The 18861-nt window shown below is 38.5% G+C and overlaps 1 protein-coding gene across 1 annotated transcript in view; it reads left to right on the forward strand.

Moving 5' to 3' along the window:
- The first annotated feature begins 6681 nt into the window (after window positions 1-6681).
- Window positions 6682-18861, forward strand: part of SLC35D1 (solute carrier family 35 member D1) — a 54717-nt gene continuing 42537 nt past the window's right edge. The window contains exons 1-8 of the mRNA XM_060625290.3: window positions 6682-7926; window positions 8740-8773; window positions 8871-8957; window positions 9652-9719; window positions 11317-11388; window positions 12032-12100; window positions 14283-14385; window positions 17983-18075. Of these exons, the coding sequence (XP_060481273.1) occupies window positions 7724-7926; window positions 8740-8773; window positions 8871-8957; window positions 9652-9719; window positions 11317-11388; window positions 12032-12100; window positions 14283-14385; window positions 17983-18075 (729 nt within the window). The 5' untranslated portion in view covers window positions 6682-7723. The remainder of the gene's footprint in view (window positions 7927-8739; window positions 8774-8870; window positions 8958-9651; window positions 9720-11316; window positions 11389-12031; window positions 12101-14282; window positions 14386-17982; window positions 18076-18861) is intronic.

Consider the following 18861-nt stretch of genomic DNA (forward strand, 5'->3'; position numbering starts at 1 on the left):
GCAGCCAGTCGGGATTCATTACCTGATACAATAGGGGACAATGGAGGAGAAGCAGTTTGCGGGGGTTGAGGGGACAATGATCGGTTTAGTTTTATACATGTCAAGGGGCCTCAGAGTCATTCAAGTGAAGATGTTCAGGAGACGGTTGTATATACTAATCTGGAGTTCAAGAGAACCCATGTGATAGAAATTTGGGAAGTGTTGGCAAAATGATAAATGGTAAGTGAATCCATTAAGTGGGATGAAATTATTAGTAAGAATGTATAGAATGAAAAGACCCAAGACGAAGCCCCGAGGAATGTGAAACTCTACTTAAAAAATCTAGATGAGGAAGAGCCAGTGAAGCAGAAAGAATGAGAAGGAATATCTAGAAAACTAGGAGGTGTTTCAGACGGTGTGGCATCAGAGAAGTAAAGGGAAGTGTGTGTGGCTAAAGGAGAGGAGAGGATCAGTAGTGCAAATGCTGTAGAGTGGAGGAACAAGAGAAGGACTGCGTGTCTGCAGGGTTTACTTCCATGGAAGTCATTGATGACTTAGGGATGGACAGCTTCAGTGTGGTGGAGGCTGTAAAACTAGTTTCAGGTGGGTTGAAGAGTGATGGGGGAATGGTTATAAGAGGGTAGAGCCATGGTCAATCGGTGGATAGTGAGGCCAAGTTCACTGAGATAGGAGGATCAAAACAACTGATTTACAGTCGATTTGTATGAAGTTCAGTTGTAAACACCTTGAGTTCTAAATGCCTTTGTATTTTCAATGCCTACTTTGATGACTAGTATGGTATTTGTGATTGGGTCATGATTGACTATGACTAATAAATTGTCATTTCTTAATCCTAGTTATTCTTCATATGGTTGATAAATACTAAACTTGGTAATTGAAGGAGGAAATGGTATCGCCAGACTTCTTATAAAAGCAAGTATGTTCATCTACCCCACTTGGGGCAGGACTATGTAGTGTAGGAGCACACTGCTAAATACACTGGGCCAAATCTGCACAGTCACTTAGAGCTGTAGGACTCAGGGCATTCCTAAGACTCCTTCTTGGCCTTTGTTTTCCTATTTATAAGTTTTTTTGCCATACCTACTTCCTAGAGTAGAAAGGATGAAATAAAATAATAAACCACAATGATAGCACATGGCCAGGCTCATCATCAGTAATCAATAATTTCATATCTTCGAGCCCAACATAGAGAAGTATGAGGCACTGCAGAGAAGCTCCATTCCCCTTCCAAACTTTTTAGTTCACAGAATTTTAAAGGCATTGTTTGAATAGGAAACACATATGACTCTTGCTTCCGGGCTAGAAAATAATCAGTGGTACAACACAGTAGGTCACTAGGATGATCTAAGCAGGCAGTGAAATAAGAAACTGGTGAATAGATGTGGGCACCAAAATATCCCACATAAATTCCAGTATAAGAAAAGCAAGTGAGCTTAGGGAAAGGGAGAAGTACAGGGAAAAGAAATAACGTGAGTTATGTTAACAAATAGTATACAGAATCAATTTTTCCTGGTGGAGAAACATGATGGGTAAAGCAATGTTTTGATAAAAAGACATGTTTTAATTATAAAGAAGATTTTTCCGCCAGTAGTTCCACCTAGCAAAATATAAAACGTATCAAGGTACAATGTTGACATTTCCAAATAGAGTAGACTTGTATATCAATGAAAATATTTAAATCAAGTCTTCCCAATCTTATACAATTTTAGATACTTCCACCGTTATTCAATTTTATAAATAATATATAAATCTCCCATATATAATTCTGTGATTAATATTACTGAGGTTAGAAAATAGGTCTAAGTAATTGAAATACCTAAAAGTACCAAAAAGTCTAAATACCTATAATAAAAACCCAGCTGGATTGTGCACATCTATCTTTATGGGCACCTGATACAAATGCTTGACTCCATTTGACTTCACAGCACTTTACTGAGGGTCTACAAAGCATTCCTGGTGTTGAGAAAATCCAGTATAGTTCTTGGCCTATCTATGGTAGGTCTTAACAAATATTTATTAATAAATAAATAACATAATCATGCTGAGAAAAACAACAGTAGTTTTTTGGATTAATACTTTTATGAGATTTACTTTCATTCATTGCAATTTTCATCAATTGCAATTGATTGTTTGAAGAAATTTGTACCTGGCATTTCATCCCTCCACCAGGAAGCACTCAAACCATCTGGCCTTTTTCAGTGGTCTCTATTGCTGCCATCTGACTTTATAAGAGAGGGGTGCATTTTCATACAGTGCTAGCGGGAATGTAAAATTGGTACAGTCTCTTTGGAGATCCATTTGTTAATGCTTTTAAGAAACATAGCCTGTAATTAAACAATTCAACATCTAGAAACTTATACCTCTACAAATTTGAATGGACAAGGATAATAAAGACTGCAGTGTTAATAACCAAAAAGCCGGCAACAACCTCAATGCCCATAGGAAAGGTTACATGAATGAATTATGATGCATCTATAATGGAATTTTCAGCAGCTGTTAAAAAGAATGAGGTAGAATTTCTTTTTTTTTCTTTTTTAATATATGAAATTTATTGTCAAATTGGTTTCCATGCAACACCCAGTGCTCATCCAAAAAGATGCCCTCTTCAATACCCATCACCCACCCTCCCTCCCTCCCATCCCCCATCAACCCTCAGTTTGTTCTCAGTTTTTAACACTCTCTTATGCTTTGGCTTTCTCCCACTCTAACCTCTTTTTTTTTCCCTTCCCCTCCCCCATGGGTTTCTGTTAAGTTTCTAAGGATTCACATAAGAGTGAACACCTATGGTGTCTGTCTTTCTCTGTATGGCTTATTTCACTTAGCATAACACTCTCCAGTTCCATCCACGTTGCTACAAAAGGCCGTATTTCATTCTTTCTCATTGCCACGTAGTACTCCATTGTGTATATAAACCACAATTTCTTTTTTTTTTCTTTTTTTTTTTTTTTATTTTTTAATATATGAAATTTACTGTCAAATTGGTTTCCATACAACACCCAGTGCTCATCCCAAAAGGTGCCCTCCTCAATACCCATCACCCACCCTGCCCTCCCACCCCCCATCAACCCTCAGTTTGTTCTCAGTTTTTAACAGTCTCTTATGCTTTGGCTCTCTCCCACTCTAACCTCTTTTTTTTTTTTTTTTTTTCCTTCCCCTCCCCCATGGGTTTCTGTTATGTTTCTCAGGATCCACATAAGAGTAAACCACAATTTCTTTATCCATTCATCAGTTGATGGACATTTAGGCTCTTTCCATAATTTGGCTATTGTTGAGAGTGCTGCTATAAACATTGGGGTACAAGTGCCCCTATGCATCAGCACTCCTGTAGCCCTTGGGTAAATTCCTAGCAGTGCTATTGCTGGGTCATAGGGTAGGCCTGTTTTTAATTTTTTGAGGAACCTCCACACTGTTTTCCAGAGTGGCTGCACCAGTTTGCATTCCCACCAACAGTGCAAGAGGGTTCCCATTTCTCCACATCCTCTCCAGCATCTATAGTCTCCTAATAGGTTCATTTTGGCCACTCTTGTGAGGTGATATATGAGTGTGGTTTTGATTTGTATTTCCCTGATGAGGAGCGACGTTGAGCATCTTTTCATGTGCCTGTTGGCCATCCGGATGTCTTCTTTAGAGAAGTGTCTATTCATGTTTTCTGCCCATTTCTTCACTGGATTATTTGTTTTTTGGGTGTGGAGTTTGGTGAGCTCTTTATAGATTTTGGATACTAACCCTTTGTCTGATATGTCATTTGCAAATATCTTCCCATTCCGTTGGTTGCCTTTTAGTTTTGTTGGTTGTTTCCTTTGCTGTGCAGAAGCTTTTTATCTTCATGAGGTCCCAATAGTTCATTTTTTCTTTTAATTCCCTTGCCTTTGGAGATGTGTCAAGTAAGAAATTGCTATGGCTGAGGTCAGAGAGGTCTTTTCCTCTAAGGTTTTGATGGTTTCCTGTCTCACATTCAGGTCCTTTATCCATTTTGAGTTTATTTTTGTGAATGGTGTGAGAAAGTGGTCTAGTTTCAACCTTCTGCATGTTGTTGTCCAGTTCTCCCAGCACCATTTGTTAAAGAGACTTTTTTCCATTGGATATTCTTTCCTGCTTGGTCAAAGATTAGTTGGCCATACTTTTGTGGGTCTAGTTCTGGGGTTTCTATTCTATTCCATTGGTCTATGTGTCTGTTTTTGTGCCAATACCATGCTGTCTTGATGATTACAGCTTTGTAGTAGAGGCTAAAGTCTGGGATTGTGATGCCTCCTGCTTTAGTTTCTTCAAAATTGCTTTGGCTATTCGGGGTAGAATTTCTTTACTAACACAGAAAGATCCTTAAAAATACTAAGTGAAAACAGAGTTTGCATAGTAATAGTATTAATGATAATAATAGTAATTATTATTATAAACACTTGTGAAGTATGTACTATATTCTAAGTATTTTACCTTCGTTACGCATTTCTCACCAAAACCCCATGAGGTGGGTGCTAAGCGAAATCCTCATTTTATGAATAAGGAAACTGAGCACAGTATTGTCAAGTAACTTGCCCAAGGTCACAAAATTAGTGTCAGAGACAGTGTCTGGCTTGAGGATCAGTGTTCTTACCTGGTTCTGTTCTATGTATGTTAAAAAATGTATTAAATATGCATGTGTAAATATACACCTGTGTGTATGGATATGGGTGTGTATACATACATCCGTGTACATGTATGTATTCATATGTGAACAGAACATGGCACTTAACACAACCTCTAAACTGTTAGCAGTTGCTTTCTTTAAAGAGTGGGTAGGGGAGGAAGAGGGGAAGATACTTTTTATGTAATACAGGTCTATTTTGCTTGTTTGCTTTTGTTATGAGGGATATTATTTTTATAGTATTTTTTTTCACAGAAGATAGTTCCCAAAATAAAACTTTCTAGTTATTTTTCTTCTGCTGCTAGCAATTAGGGAAGAAATATGGCCATTTTTCCTTATTGTTAAAAAGTTATTCATTTAGCAAAAACATTTAAACGGTGCTAGGTATCCCACCTGTCCTTGTCCTTAGGGAGTTCACTGTCTGCTGGAACAGACTGACATACAAACATGTAATTCCAGAGCCTCTATAATGGGGATGTACAAAGATGGGGTGCGAGGGGCACAAAAGGAGAGATATCAATTCTATGGAGGTAGTGGAGGGACAGTGTGAAGGAAGGTACCCAAAGAGGCAGTAATGCTTTGGCTAAATACTAAAGGAAAAGTAAGAGTTCTTCAGGAGACTGGGGAGAGGAGAGAGAGAGAGAAAGCAACCTAGATGGAAAGAATAATGGGAGCAAAGACTCAGAAACAGGAACCCACATTTTTCTTCACGGAACTGGCCATAATTTAATTTAGTTGCAGCTTAGGGAGGGAAATGTGAGGAGTGCCTCTGGAGATGTGGGCAGAAGCCACATCCCCTAAGTCCTTGTGGGCCATGTTAAGAACTTCATTCTGGGCACCAGTGTTTCAGAATATTCAGAAAACAAAGGAGTTCATAGAATAACTCAAAAGATATGGATCAAAAGATATACACAGAATGGAATATTATCCAGCCTTTAAAAGGAAGGAAATTCTGACACATGCTACAAGTAGATAAACCTTGAAAGCATTATGCTAAGTGAAATATCAGACACAAAAGGACAAATACTGTATAATTCCACTTACAGGAGGTACTTAAAATAGTCAGATTCATAAAGACAGAAAGAATAGTGGTCACTAGAGGTTGAGGTGAGGAGGAATGGGGAAGACTGTTTAGTGGTTACATAATTTCAGTTAGCGATGATGAAAAAGTTCTGGAGATGGGTAGTGGTGAGAGTTGCACAATAATGTGAATGTACTTAGTGCCACTGAATTATACACCCCGTGGTAAAATGATGAATTTTATACTAAGCATATTTTACCATAACAATAAAACAGGTTGAGATGGTAAATTTTATGTGTATTTCATCACAATTTAAAAGTAAGGGCTAGCTCTGGAAAGCAGTGTGGAGGTTCCTCAGAAAATTAAAAATAGACCTACCCTATGACCCAGCAATAGCACTGCTAGGAATTTACCCAAGGGATACAGGAGTACTGATGCATAGGGGCACCTGTACCCCAATGTTTATAGCGGCACTCTCAACAATAGCCAAATTATGGAAAGAGCCTAAATGTCCATCAACTGATGAATGGATAAAGAAATTGTGGTTTATATACACAATGGAATACTACGTGGCAATGAGAAAAAATGAAATATGGCCTTTTGTAGCAACATGGATGGAACTGGAGAGTGTGATGCTAAGTGAAATAAGCCATACAGAGAAAGACAGATACCATATGGTTTCACTCTTATGTGGATCCTGAGAAACATAACAGAAACCCATGGGGGAGGGGAAGGAAAAAAAAAAAAAAAAAAAAAAAAAAGAGGCTAGAGTGGGAGAGAGCCAAAGCATAAGAGACTGTTAAAAACTGAGAACAAACTGAGGGTTGATGGGGGGTGGGAGGGAGGGCAGGGTGGGTGATGGGTATTGAGGAGGGCACCTTTTGGGATGAGCACTGGGTGTTGTATGGAAACCAATTTGACAGTAAATTTCATATATTAAAAAAATAAATAAATAAAAGTAAGGGCTAAAAGAAATAAAAAAGATAGATGAAATATATAGAAAAATAATTCAAAGTTGTTTTTCTGACATTAATATTAGCTATGTCATTTCTTTGTTGAAGCTGATAATAATGATTTGTTTCAGTTATGTAATAATTGACTGCCACTTACTGAAAACTAGCTCTGCACTAGCTTAACATCCATAGAGATACGGAGATGCTGGCCCAGAGAGGTCAACTAATTGGCACATGGCTAGTGAGAGGGCATTTGCAGGAATCCCAGAATTGGAACGCACCTCCCAAACCCTTACTCTGTCATCAACGCATAAGCTGCTTGATTATCTTACTACTTTTTTGGATATGTGTACATTTTTCTTAAACAAATTTTCCTTTGATCTGCAAAGAAAGTATTGTTTGGTGTTTCTGAGTTCAGAAAATGTAAGAAGCCCGAGGGAATGTAGAATGAAATGCTTGGTGTTTACTTTTATCCACGTGTGATACTTTTGAAGGGCTTTGACCTGCAGGAGAGACCAAAAGAACAAGGTCTAGACGCGCACACCTTGAGAATAAGTCAGCCAGCCACCTGTTACCGAGGGGAGGATGGTCCGTACTTTTGTTGCGGCTGTTATCTGGAGAATACGGCTTCCAGTTCCCCCTGCCTCCAGTCTCCCCAGCTGTAGGTACGCGGCCGCTGATAGACCCAGCGCAGGCTCGCGCGCAGGCGCCGGGCGGCCGCGGCGTTCGGTGAATTTGCTTTGCCGCCTGGCGCTCAGGTGTCCCCGAGTGGTTGCTCTTTGGCTTCCTTTCCTTCTTTGCCCGCGACTGAGGGTCGCCGCCTCCCCTTCTCCAGGCCCTCTCCAACCCCTACCCAGACCAATCCCGGCGCGGCCCCTACCCTCTGACCCCGCGTTGCACAATGCCCGAGCCCAGTCCCCAAGGGTGTGAAACCCAGCGTTCCTGCCCCTGGGCGGGGACGGGCGGCTACCGTGCGGGGAGCCGAGGCGGCGAGCGCGCAGCCGACACAGCCCGCCGATCAGGGCTCCGCGAGTCCCCCGGGAACTACAGCCACAGGCCCCCCGCGCCGCTCGGCCCTGCCGCCGGGCCCGCCCGCCGCTCCTCTCACAGGCCGCCGCCGCCGCAGCCATGGCGGAAGTTCATAGACGTCAGCATGCCCGGGTTAAAGGAGAAGCCCCCGCGAAATCCTCCACACACAGACATGAGGAGGAGTTGGGGATGGCGTCGGCCGAAACGCTGACGGTGTTCCTGAAGCTGCTGGCCGCCGGCTTTTACGGCGTGAGCTCCTTCCTGATCGTGGTGGTCAACAAAAGCGTGCTCACCAATTACAGGTAGGGCCGAGGCGGCGGTGGCGGCCGAGGCCGTGGGGAGGAGCGCGCGGCTCCGGCGGGGCGCCGGCTCCTTGGACTTAACGCTGCCAAAGTTGAAGCTGAACAAAGTTGGGCGGGCGCCGGAGAGGGCTGGCGGCGGACGCGCGGCCCGGGCGGCGGGGCCGGCTTGGCGCATGGGCCGGGGTGCGGGTCCCGCTCTGGGCGCGGGGCCCCGGACGGCCCGGCGCGCGTACCCGCCGCGGTGGGAAAGCGCCCGCCGTGCCTACTGTGCAGCGCCCAGGAGACCTTGCCCTGCGGAGTAACGGAGCGGAGTTGCTTCGTGACTTTTGGCTCCCGTTGCATGCCAGGCTGGGAGCAGAGCGAGGGGATGCCTTCCCTTCCCGGCATCCTGGGCCGGGGTCCGGGGCTTCAGGGTTCCTCGAGTTTGCTGACAGCCTCTGGGGACGTGCGCATCCTCAAGCTCATTTAAGACGATTCTGACGCTGTCACTGGGACCCTGAGGCAGAAGCAGCATTTTTGTTTTAAAGATGTGAAGCCGTTGAAGACACCTATGTCTGTCTTCTTCACCGCTTGAAAAATCTGTTGGAGGCAGCTGACTGAAATTGTGGAATCGGACAAGATGAGACAAGTGGCCGCCCTAGGCTACAAAATCAGGGGTGTTGCCTGACAACCAGCAGGGATTTTTCTCAGATTTTCATTTGGATAAAAGGCAGATGTTGGTGTTTGTATCAAAATGCATTTAAATTGAATCGACAGAGCTACGTTTGGGTTTTCCTGACCCCGTATTTTTCTCTCTCTCTACCTTTTTTGTAGATTTCCCTCCTCACTATGTGTTGGACTTGGCCAGGTTAGTTGGAATCTTCAGCATTACGTGGTTTATGTCGTTCGAACTTCTGTGTGTGTCTTTATATGTAGAACAGTGAATCTGTGTTCTCTGTTTACAGATGGTGGCCACAGTGGCAGTTCTCTGGGTGGGAAAGGCGCTCAGAGTAGTCAAGTTTCCTGACCTTGACAGAAATGTACCTCGAAAGGTAAAATAGTAATAATAGCAATAATGATAATAATACTAGTGCTTTTTGCTGAAAAGAAGTCCCTATATATTTTTGTCAGTGCTCCGCCTATTTAAAAATTGCAGTCTTGAAATTGCCCAGAGAGGGTATAGTGAAGGTAAGAATAAATTTAGTAATATGTGTTTTAAAAAGGCCTACACACTCTTGTAAAATTAAGGGAAAAAAGCCCCCTGAGATCTTGTGTTGTTTTAATCGATGAACACTTATCGGGAGGACAGCTGTTTTGCATTTTCTACATCCATCTAATCCAGCCAGTGTATCCTGCATTCGTTGTTCTTTGGGTTTGTTTTCTTATTTTTCTGTCTGCCTGTGCTTAACTCCATGTGAAGATGAAATGCCTTTCCTTTTTCTGCCATGGGCTAATCCATTATATTTTAAAGCAGGTGATGTTACTGTCTCCTGTGCTTTGATCATATTCATATTTCTGTTTTCTTTTTCCTTCTCCATTCTTCCCTCTCTCTGCCACAGTAGTGCTGTTTATCCAGGAATAATGTTTTTTGGGTGCTTCACGGGGGCCAAAAATGTGTGTGAGTTCTAATCTTATGTTTTAAGTGGAAAGATTTTGATCATATAAACAAAACTGTTTCTGTTTGAAAGGACCTTGTTTTAGCTATCTTTATTATTGAGTTTTGTTATCCCTTTTTAAATTTTCTAGACGTTTCCACTACCTCTACTATATTTTGGGAACCAAATCACGGGACTGTTCAGCACAAAGAAACTGAAGTATGGATAACTTTATTTTACTAGTGAGGTTAATATAATGTATTCTTAAAACTGTACTTGAATGTCAAATATTTAACACATTGTTTCTGATTTTGGAAGAAAATGAAAGGACCGGAAAGCTTCTGTTAGTAAATAATGAAGATTACACCAAAAAGATTTTAGTTTAAATTCTTTAAGTTTGAATAGAAAGAGTTTTATTTGCTTTGGGGTTTTTTTCCCTCCTCACTTTGCTAATAGAAGTCTTAAAATGTTATAAAATGCTGTGATAGGAGATTTTCATTATTTTTCCAGACCTATATAGTAGTGGAGAGTATATGTTAGGCTTCTGGGGTTTCAATTCTTTAATACAATTTATAAATATCATATTTTAAGCAAATTCTGCAAGCAAAATCAGAGGGTGGTATGAGAACTTTTGTAGTGTTTCTTTTAACATGAAGTAGTTAAAATAACATCAGATGGAACTCTGATACAAATATTGCACCCATGGCCATATCACTGTAGAAGCAGCGTATTCACTTCTAGAAAAAAGCAGTAGTTCGCTGCTCTACAACAACACTGTTTAATTATCCTCTAACCTCCCAATTCTTGGCTTCTCCACTTGAGGAGTATAGTATGTATTGGGTGTATGTGATACTAAAATTATACACATAGGGAAGCCGTTTAACAGAAATCCATGGTTTCACTACTTCCACTTAAGGTAAACCTTTGGCATAGTAGATGATTGTAAAACAATGGGGAGATAATCTGAGGATGGGAGACAAAGCGTTTTTCATTTCTTCTTTCTCCAGACCCAAGAAACCTGACAGAATAACCATGATGATATCTCTGGGAGAGGGTTCATGGAAGTTAGATTTCTCATGGGTGGGGCATCCTTTTCCATCTCATTATCCACTTGGAAAGAAATGCAGACATGCTACAAAGTGCTGCTTCTATAGAATTTGCTCTTCTTCATCCATTGTCATCCATCTATCCATCCTCAGCCTATTTTTTATTGCCAGCTAAGTATAAGGCACTTTGGAGTGAGATGAGATATATTCAGAAATAATTATATCACAAGAGGATATGTGTTTGACTAGTGCAAGCAAAATGCTGTGGTAATTTAGAGGAAGACCAAAGTATTTCCACAAAAGGACAATCAAGGAGTGTTTCATGTGGGTAGATTATCATAGATGCTTTTTGGAGGGTTGGACGTGTTCAGGGGGAGTGGAGTGGGTGGGAAGTAAGGTCAGTCTAGTAAAAAAGGAAGACTAACATGGTTACTGTTAAGGGTATTTGTATAAACGTAGAGTGAGATAAAGTGGCTGTTATTAGTCTTTGATAATAGATACATGATCTCTACCATTTTTTATAGTTAGCTTGGTATTTCTCACTTCTAGTAGTTTTATAAAAGCAATTCTTTCAGCTTTCAAATAAGAATCCTAGAAAGAAACAAAGGTTTAATCACAGATTAATCAATGTGGAATGGAATTAATCAGCATAATAGAAGGAAGAGATTAACATTATTTTAAGATATTTGGGGAGTCTTAGTTAAAAAAGTAAATTGTTAAACTTTATTTTACCTAATCATATTTTTTCCTTTTTTTTTTTTTTTTTGCAGCTTGCCAATGTTTACAGTTCTGAGAAGGTTCTCCATCCTGTTTACAATGTTTGCTGAAGGAGTTTTACTCAAGTGAGCTGATTTCTAATATATGTAGTCTTTAACAAACTTTTAATTATCTTGAAAAGGGGCCCAGCATATGTGAAATAGTAAAATTATTTGTCTTGTCTCAACTTTGTCTTTTGAGAAGTTTAAGCAACTTTCTTCCTTTGCTATAGGAATTGATAGTTTATGGGAGCAGTAGTTGGGAAGATTATGAATTGTAGTTGGAATCTGTCTGAACATGAGATACACTTCTAAGAATTCCTATACTTACTGTTGCCACTGGATGAAGCTGGGTCAGAAACATCAGTATAGGTTTTAAATAGTGTTCACGTCTTGGCTACTTTTACCACAAGTGTGTGTGACCTTTTTCTACTTAAAGAAATTCTGATTTACAAATATGCAAACTCAATAATGGTAAATATAAGAATCAAAAAATGAATACACTTTTTTGTATAACTTTTTGCTTCATGTAAAGGGGTTCTTTGAAATATCCAATTTCTTGGAAGCATTTAAAATATGATTGTTTATAGCTTTTTTTAAAGAAAACACACACACACACACACACACACACACACACACACACACATATATATTTTTTTGCCTGTGTTGCAGATTGAGTCTTTGTGAATAAAGGCACATGTGTGTATTTTTTAATTGTTTTATTTTGTAGGAAGACTTTTTCTTGGGGTATTAAGATGACCGTATTTGCGATGATTATTGGAGCCTTTGTAGCTGCCAGGTAAGAATGTATTAAGAACATATTGGAAATTATCAATAATTATTAATAATAATCAATTACCAGTAAAGAGATTTTTTTTTTAGGCTAAGTAAGAATCATGTCTTTGAAAAACATCCAAAAGACTCTTCAGAGAGTTCAATCTTTTTGACTGTATTAAGGTCAAGGCTGGCAAAATCTGATTCTTCTACTTATTGAGCACATACCATATGCCATGTTTGGCATTTTACACATATTATTTATGCATTCTTTACAACAACTCTGAAAGCTATGGGTATAATTTTCCTATTTTTAGTTGAAGAAACTGAAACCTGAGTTCAGTAACTTGGTTAAGGTTACACAGCTAGTAAATGGCAGAGCCAGAATTTGAATTTGTGCCTGACTCCAGAGCCTGTGTGCTTTTATAAATCATGTGGTATTCGTTTACTTTGCATAGTGCTAAAGAAAATAGTGTCTTAGAAAAGGCAGATGATAATGAATTATTTGCCTTGTGGAATAATAAATAATAGAATTTCTTTATTTGTGCTCACTTAAGATATATCACAAATGCTATAACTTAGACATTCTGTTAAATTACTGAAGCTTTTTCCATTGTTCTTAAGTTTAAGTTTTAAAATGCAGGAAGAGGAGCACCTGGGTCGTTCAGTCATTTCAGGTCATGGTCTCATAGTTCTCTGCTCCTACCCTGTGTGCACATATGCTCTCTCTCTTTCTCAAAAATAAATTAATTTATTAATTAGCTAATTAATATTTAAAATGTAGGGTGAAAATGTATGCCCAAAGACTCAGAAAATTAAAGTTATAGCTAGAGGCCTTCTACATTTTACTTAGCCCAAGGCATACATACGTGGGGTTGCTAATGACACAAATTCTGCCCGGCATACATTTTCCATCTGGGAATTCAGTGCGCTTCTTGGATTAGCTCATTTACCTTCATCATCCCTGTGGTATAGGCAGGAGGAAATATTAAAGTCAGATTCTATTCTACCCTAAATTTCCAAGTGAAATTGCATTCCTTTTTTCTTTTTTTTTTTTTTTAAGATAGAATAGTTACTAGAATTTTGTTATATAGCTAACTATTTTTCCCATTAGGTGATATTACCTCCTTGAAGAAAAATTGTATATGAGCCTTTAACCTTTCTTTTTAGAGATGCCTTGCTAGTCTTTGGAGCATTTCCTTGAAGGTGGTGGGGCCCCAAACAGAGTCAAACAACAGGAGTTCCTCAGGGCCAACCCTGGCCTGCAGATTTGGACCAGCCTTATCTAATCAGAACCTTTTACTTGGGAAACAGATTGGGTGGAAGGGAGTCTGAAGTTAAAAGGTTGTCAGGCTGTTTGGAAAAGGGACTGTACATGGGCTAGTTCTGCCTAAAATAGCAGTGGCATAGAGCTCCTTAGAAGTCTCATTCCATGTACTAGTTAGCTATAAATATGTACTAGTTTTGCACAATCACAGAATGTGGAATGTGGGGCCGCTATTTTAGCTAGGGTGCTAACATTTAATGAAAACATACTCTTCTTAGATTTTCATTATTCTGTTCAGTTTACTAAGTTCTTATCTTGTGCCTGGTGGTCAACTAAATAATAGAAAACTTTAATTTCCCTAATCCTGCTAGTTATACCTGATAGGCTTTTAAAGCAGTCATTTAAGTATTTGAGTTCCTACTATGTGCTTAGACACTGTTGTAGCTTGATCTCAGAACTAACTATAATCTATACCTCAGATATTCCACCCAGTGACCCAACCACTTGTACAGCCTGCCTTTTGTGTGAATGAATCCTTGGAAAAGTGACATGTTAACAGCTTCATCTTTTTGGTTTTCTTGTCTTTGAAATTGAGTTCCAGTGCCTTCTTTCTGCTTCAGATGTATTATAATGGTGAATTTGGTTACTTGATCTTGTCTGACTTTGATTTCAGAGCAGTGTGCTATTAACTGATGTGATTGATTAATTACTAATGATTATGTTTAGGTGTTAGTATGTCTCATTTCTGAAGACTTCCCTATTGAGCATGAAATTGCAAACTATAACCAGGAATCAAGAAATGCTAATAGCTGGTAAAATGCCTAATGTTCACTTACCTAGATAAGAATATGTTCTTCCATATATTGTACTTCAGACCTACTTAAAATTACATGCATGTTCTTTAAATGTAAGTTATTAAAGTGTTGCTTGTGTTTTACAGCTCTGACTTGGCATTTGACCTGGAAGGATATGTTTTCATTCTGATAAATGATGTCCTGACAGCAGCAAATGGCGCATATGTAAAACAGAAATTAGATTCAAAAGTAGGTAGCAATCTACATCTTTAAGAGATGTTTACTGTTGTTAGGAGTGGTAATGTCAATTTGTCAGGAAAAAAGCAGAAAATAAAGAAATACTTAGGAGAGAGGGGAAAGACCTAGGGATCTCTGAAGGTAAAATATCTGTATGTTGCTGCTCACATAAAAAACTTTATTTTTCAGTTATTAATTAGCAATTAGATTTTATTCTTATTCCTTTTCTGGAAAGGATTGGGTGAATATTGACTTTGGGAGAGGGAAATAATTAAGGGTGTTCATTGGAGAAAAGTGTCATAAATATTCATGGCTGTGAACTGGACAAGAAGGAAATATCTGGAAGACCTTAAGCAGATTTGAGGAGTGAGTGTTGAAAGGAGCTGCAGAACAAGAATGGACTTTGCATATTTGTCCCACAAATAATGGGAAAGCATTTAGGGAGCATTAGTATCATTCTCTCTCAAGAGCAATGCTGGATTCCTTGGCCTAGATCTCGTACACATGAACGTTACATACCCAGCTCTTTTAACTTGCAGCATGCTTTAAAGATATTTTTTGTTGGTCTATTATACACTTTGAATATATACATACTAAATTTTATTTTTAGGTCAAGCCATAAAGCAGAGAATTTGAGTCACATTGCTTTTACTACATTATGGTATAAGTTCACATTATTGTAAGAAGAAGCTATGTGGAACTCAGCTGTATACATCATAGGGTTGTTATTTGAAGGAATTGCCCTTTTTATCATGATGTATCCCATATAAGGACCCACATGAGATACTGTCACCATAGTTTTTTCTAAACAGTGGTACATTTTTTATCTCATATTTAAATCTTGTGTTTCCCTACCCATGTTTTCTCTTCTAAGTCAGATGACCTTATTTTCTTAATTTTTAGTCTGCCCTATTATATGTACAATATTTCTGAAACTCCTTCAGACCATTTTTTGGAGTTCAGATTGTAAGTACAAATGCCCTACCTAGTCAGTAGTAGTGTTAGTGTCAGGTTTGTATTGTCTTGGCAGGGGGCTTTGCCTTCTTCAGAAAGAGCCATGGAATGAATGTCCTAGTAGTTTTCATTATTCTCAGAGATTGTTTATTTTGAAGGTCTTTGAAGAATAGGGACAATGTGGATTGTTTCCAACAATTTTTTCTTAAGTATACCTTTTATGTCTTATTCTTCACTTATTTGTCTTGATGACTTTGTATGATGATTGTATTTTAGTGAAAGCTACTACTATTAAGTAATTTTTATCTTTTTGAAATTGAGAAAAGGGAACAGTTAGAGATTTAGTTTTACTCTGTTTTTTTCTCAGCCCATTTGCTGCTTTGGAAAATATGTACCGGTAATAACATTCCATTTGTCCATCAGCCTCAGCTGTCTAAAACCGTACTGACCGATAGAATTTTCTGTGTTGCTAGAAATATTCTCTATCTCTACTGTCCATTAACTGTAGCTACCAGCCACATGTGGCTGTTGAGGTACAACTGAGGAACTGAATTAGTAGTTTAAATATAATTAAATTGAAATAGCTGCATATGGCTAGTAACTACTATATTGGACAGCACAATCTAGAGTATATTCTAGAACCTGGACAAAAGCAAAGAGAGTTTCTGCTATTTCATTCCCATGAGAGTCCTTCATTTCCTCCCTTAAAAATTACTTAGGACTCATTTGTATTAGAACTTTTAAGCATATTGATCTGCTTTTCATACCTCATGGATTGGGAGCAGCATACTAAAAGATGGAATTCTAGTTAGAGGCAGAGAGGCAGTGGTATAAAAGGTCAGCTAACAACAAAAGAAAGAAACAGGAAAACTATAAAAGATAGAAGTACTCAAAAACGGTGATTAAACAGCATTAAGACATCACAACATCATATAAGGACCCAATACAGTAATGCATGTTTATGATGATGCCCTCAATTAAATTTTAGTCAATGTACTATGTTTAAGAAGGCAGGGAAGAAGATATTCAAGACAATTAAAAAGAATTTGGTATTTGTCCGTTATCTGGATAGGGTGTGTGTGTGTGGGGGGGGGGGGGGTGCATCCTTACTTACCAGATCACGCTCATGTCGCTGGCTGACTGGGTATCTGTTGTTAAAGGTTGTTTGTTCTATGGCTTTTTTTTTTTTTTTCTGCCTTAGAAATGAGGCACATCTTTTCATTGATGCTTTTGGTGACCATAGAAATCAGTTATATGGTTTATCTGAGAGGCAGTATGGCCACACTGAGATGCTGTTAATAAATCAGAAGTTTTATTACGTGTAATTTCAGGAATGCTTAAATCATGGTCCTTTGAGCATGAGTCACGTGACATTAAGATTTAGTGCTGCATTTCAGACCTGAATGCAACTATTGAGTTTAAAACATTTCTGACTTTAAAGAAATCACAAATAATACATATTAGAAATAGTAGAAAGTATAATAGAAGTAGTAGAAAATGTAGATAAGCAAGAGGAAGAAAAGATAAATCTCTCTTAATTCTACCATCAACTGAGAAGTGCAGTTTTGGAGGATAAGAGTATGTGAGCATTTGCATGTGTATGTACATGTTTAAATGTGTAAAATTTTAAATAAAAGAGCAATAATATATAATGTTTTCTAGTCTGTTTTTCACTTAGTGCAGTTTCATGAACATGTTTACTTATCAATCAGTATTATTTAACATTTTTAGTGGTCGCATAATATTTCATTGTTTGGTTGTATCTAATCAACTGGTTTTCTGTTGTTGAGTATTTGTTTCCAGTTTTCCAAAGCTCCTTTTGAGAAGGTAGTATGACTTTTTACATTGTTAGTGATCTTTCATCACAGAAGTTAGGCAGATATCATGCCTCCATCCTCACTACTTCATCCCCATCTTGCCTTTACCCTCCTCCCCTCACCCCAAACTCTGGCCTGCTTCTTCAGGTGACTGCTTCCAGCTGAATGTCTTAGAAGTGTGTGAATGAAAAGTGGACCCAGAGTTCTCATAGGTTCCCTGTGTTTAAAGGTGTATGTGGCCCAATAGCTGAGGGCACAGCAAATCATACTTTTGGGAGTTGTAGATAGAATAATCTTAATCTTCATTGTACTTCACATATCCATTTTCAGAAATACTTCACTGTCAAGTTATGTCTGTCTGTGTTGGTCTAGGTGTGAGTATGTGTGTCGGTATCTGCCCCCCTGTCTCTCTTAAATGGCATTTTGCTGTGGTTCTAAAAGCTCAAGACTGACTTGATGACTTTTAATTCAGTTCTGGAAAGGGAAGGGCTTCAGGACTGTGTTTATATAGAGAGAGGTGTGTATATTCAAAATAAACTTTCCCCTGCTTGCTGTTTTGTGGTAGCCAGTTGAAGTTATTTTTATTTCCCTGGTTTTAAGCACTCAAAGGATTTATTTCAAATAAATTAAAAATCTTATAGGTTTGATTTTTTTTCTTTTTTTCTTGCTTTTGAAAGCTTAGGTTATTAACGTTTGCAAAACTTAACGACTTGGCTGATTTGCTGTCTATATTGTGGGGGAGGGTGTGTGTGTGTGTAATGGTAGTGGAATTCTATATAGAGTTTTGTATATCTGTCTTCTAGAACCAAATGAAACACCTAATTATTTACTATTCTAGGAGCTGGGAAAATATGGTCTGCTCTATTACAATGCACTGTTCATGATTCTGCCCACTCTGGCCATTGCATATTTTACAGGAGATGCGCAAAAGGTAGGACTTTCTAATTATGATTTAATGGCTTATGTTCTTGAATTTTATTATTATTTGTGTCCACAAGATACACTGTGGGGTTGTTAAAAAGTAATGTGCTTATTGAATGACCAAAAACAGAGTTTATTTTTTAGCTTGCTAATGTCATGCTAACCTTTTTTCTTGGCATGAGTATTGGATGGTACTAAAATGGCTCAAAATAGCTTTGACTGTTAACATAAAAATAGTGAATGCCAACTAGTGTCCTTCTTATGTGTCAGAAGGATAGAGGAAGGGAATTTTCACATTTCTACTAAACTACAAAATAAGAATAGAGGCAGACTATCCTTGAGAAACAAAAAATCCTAAACTAGTAGAATTCTTCAAATCTAAACAAAATATTTGGCATTTCTAAGAAGCTCTCTGTTTTGTTGTACAATTGTCATGCTGGTTTAAATCCCACGCTGGGTTTTTTCCTTAGGAGATATTTAGCATTATGTGGTAACAGCTACCCACAGTAGAGTAGCAAAATAAATCCACACAAGAATATTTCTTTAAAACAAACCCCTATTCATAGGAAAAAAATTGATACCATTTTGTTAGAATTTACAAAATTTTGCAGACTAAATGGAAACCTAGAATTTTGCCAAGATTTCTATAACAAGATTTCTTTTAATGATTCCCCTGGCTAGTAGTTTCTTCAGAATAAATGTATTGGTTATTTACTCTAATGACGGTGACAAGTCTCACAAATCAGTGGCAGCCAAAATAAAGAAAAGGTTTTGAAAGTAGTTAGACTATTAAAAA

The sequence above is a fragment of the Panthera onca genome, chromosome C1 (assembly GCF_046562875.1).
Source record: "Panthera onca isolate mPanOnc1 chromosome C1, mPanOnc1 haplotype 2, whole genome shotgun sequence".
In the NCBI taxonomy this organism is placed as follows: domain Eukaryota; kingdom Metazoa; phylum Chordata; class Mammalia; order Carnivora; family Felidae; genus Panthera; species Panthera onca.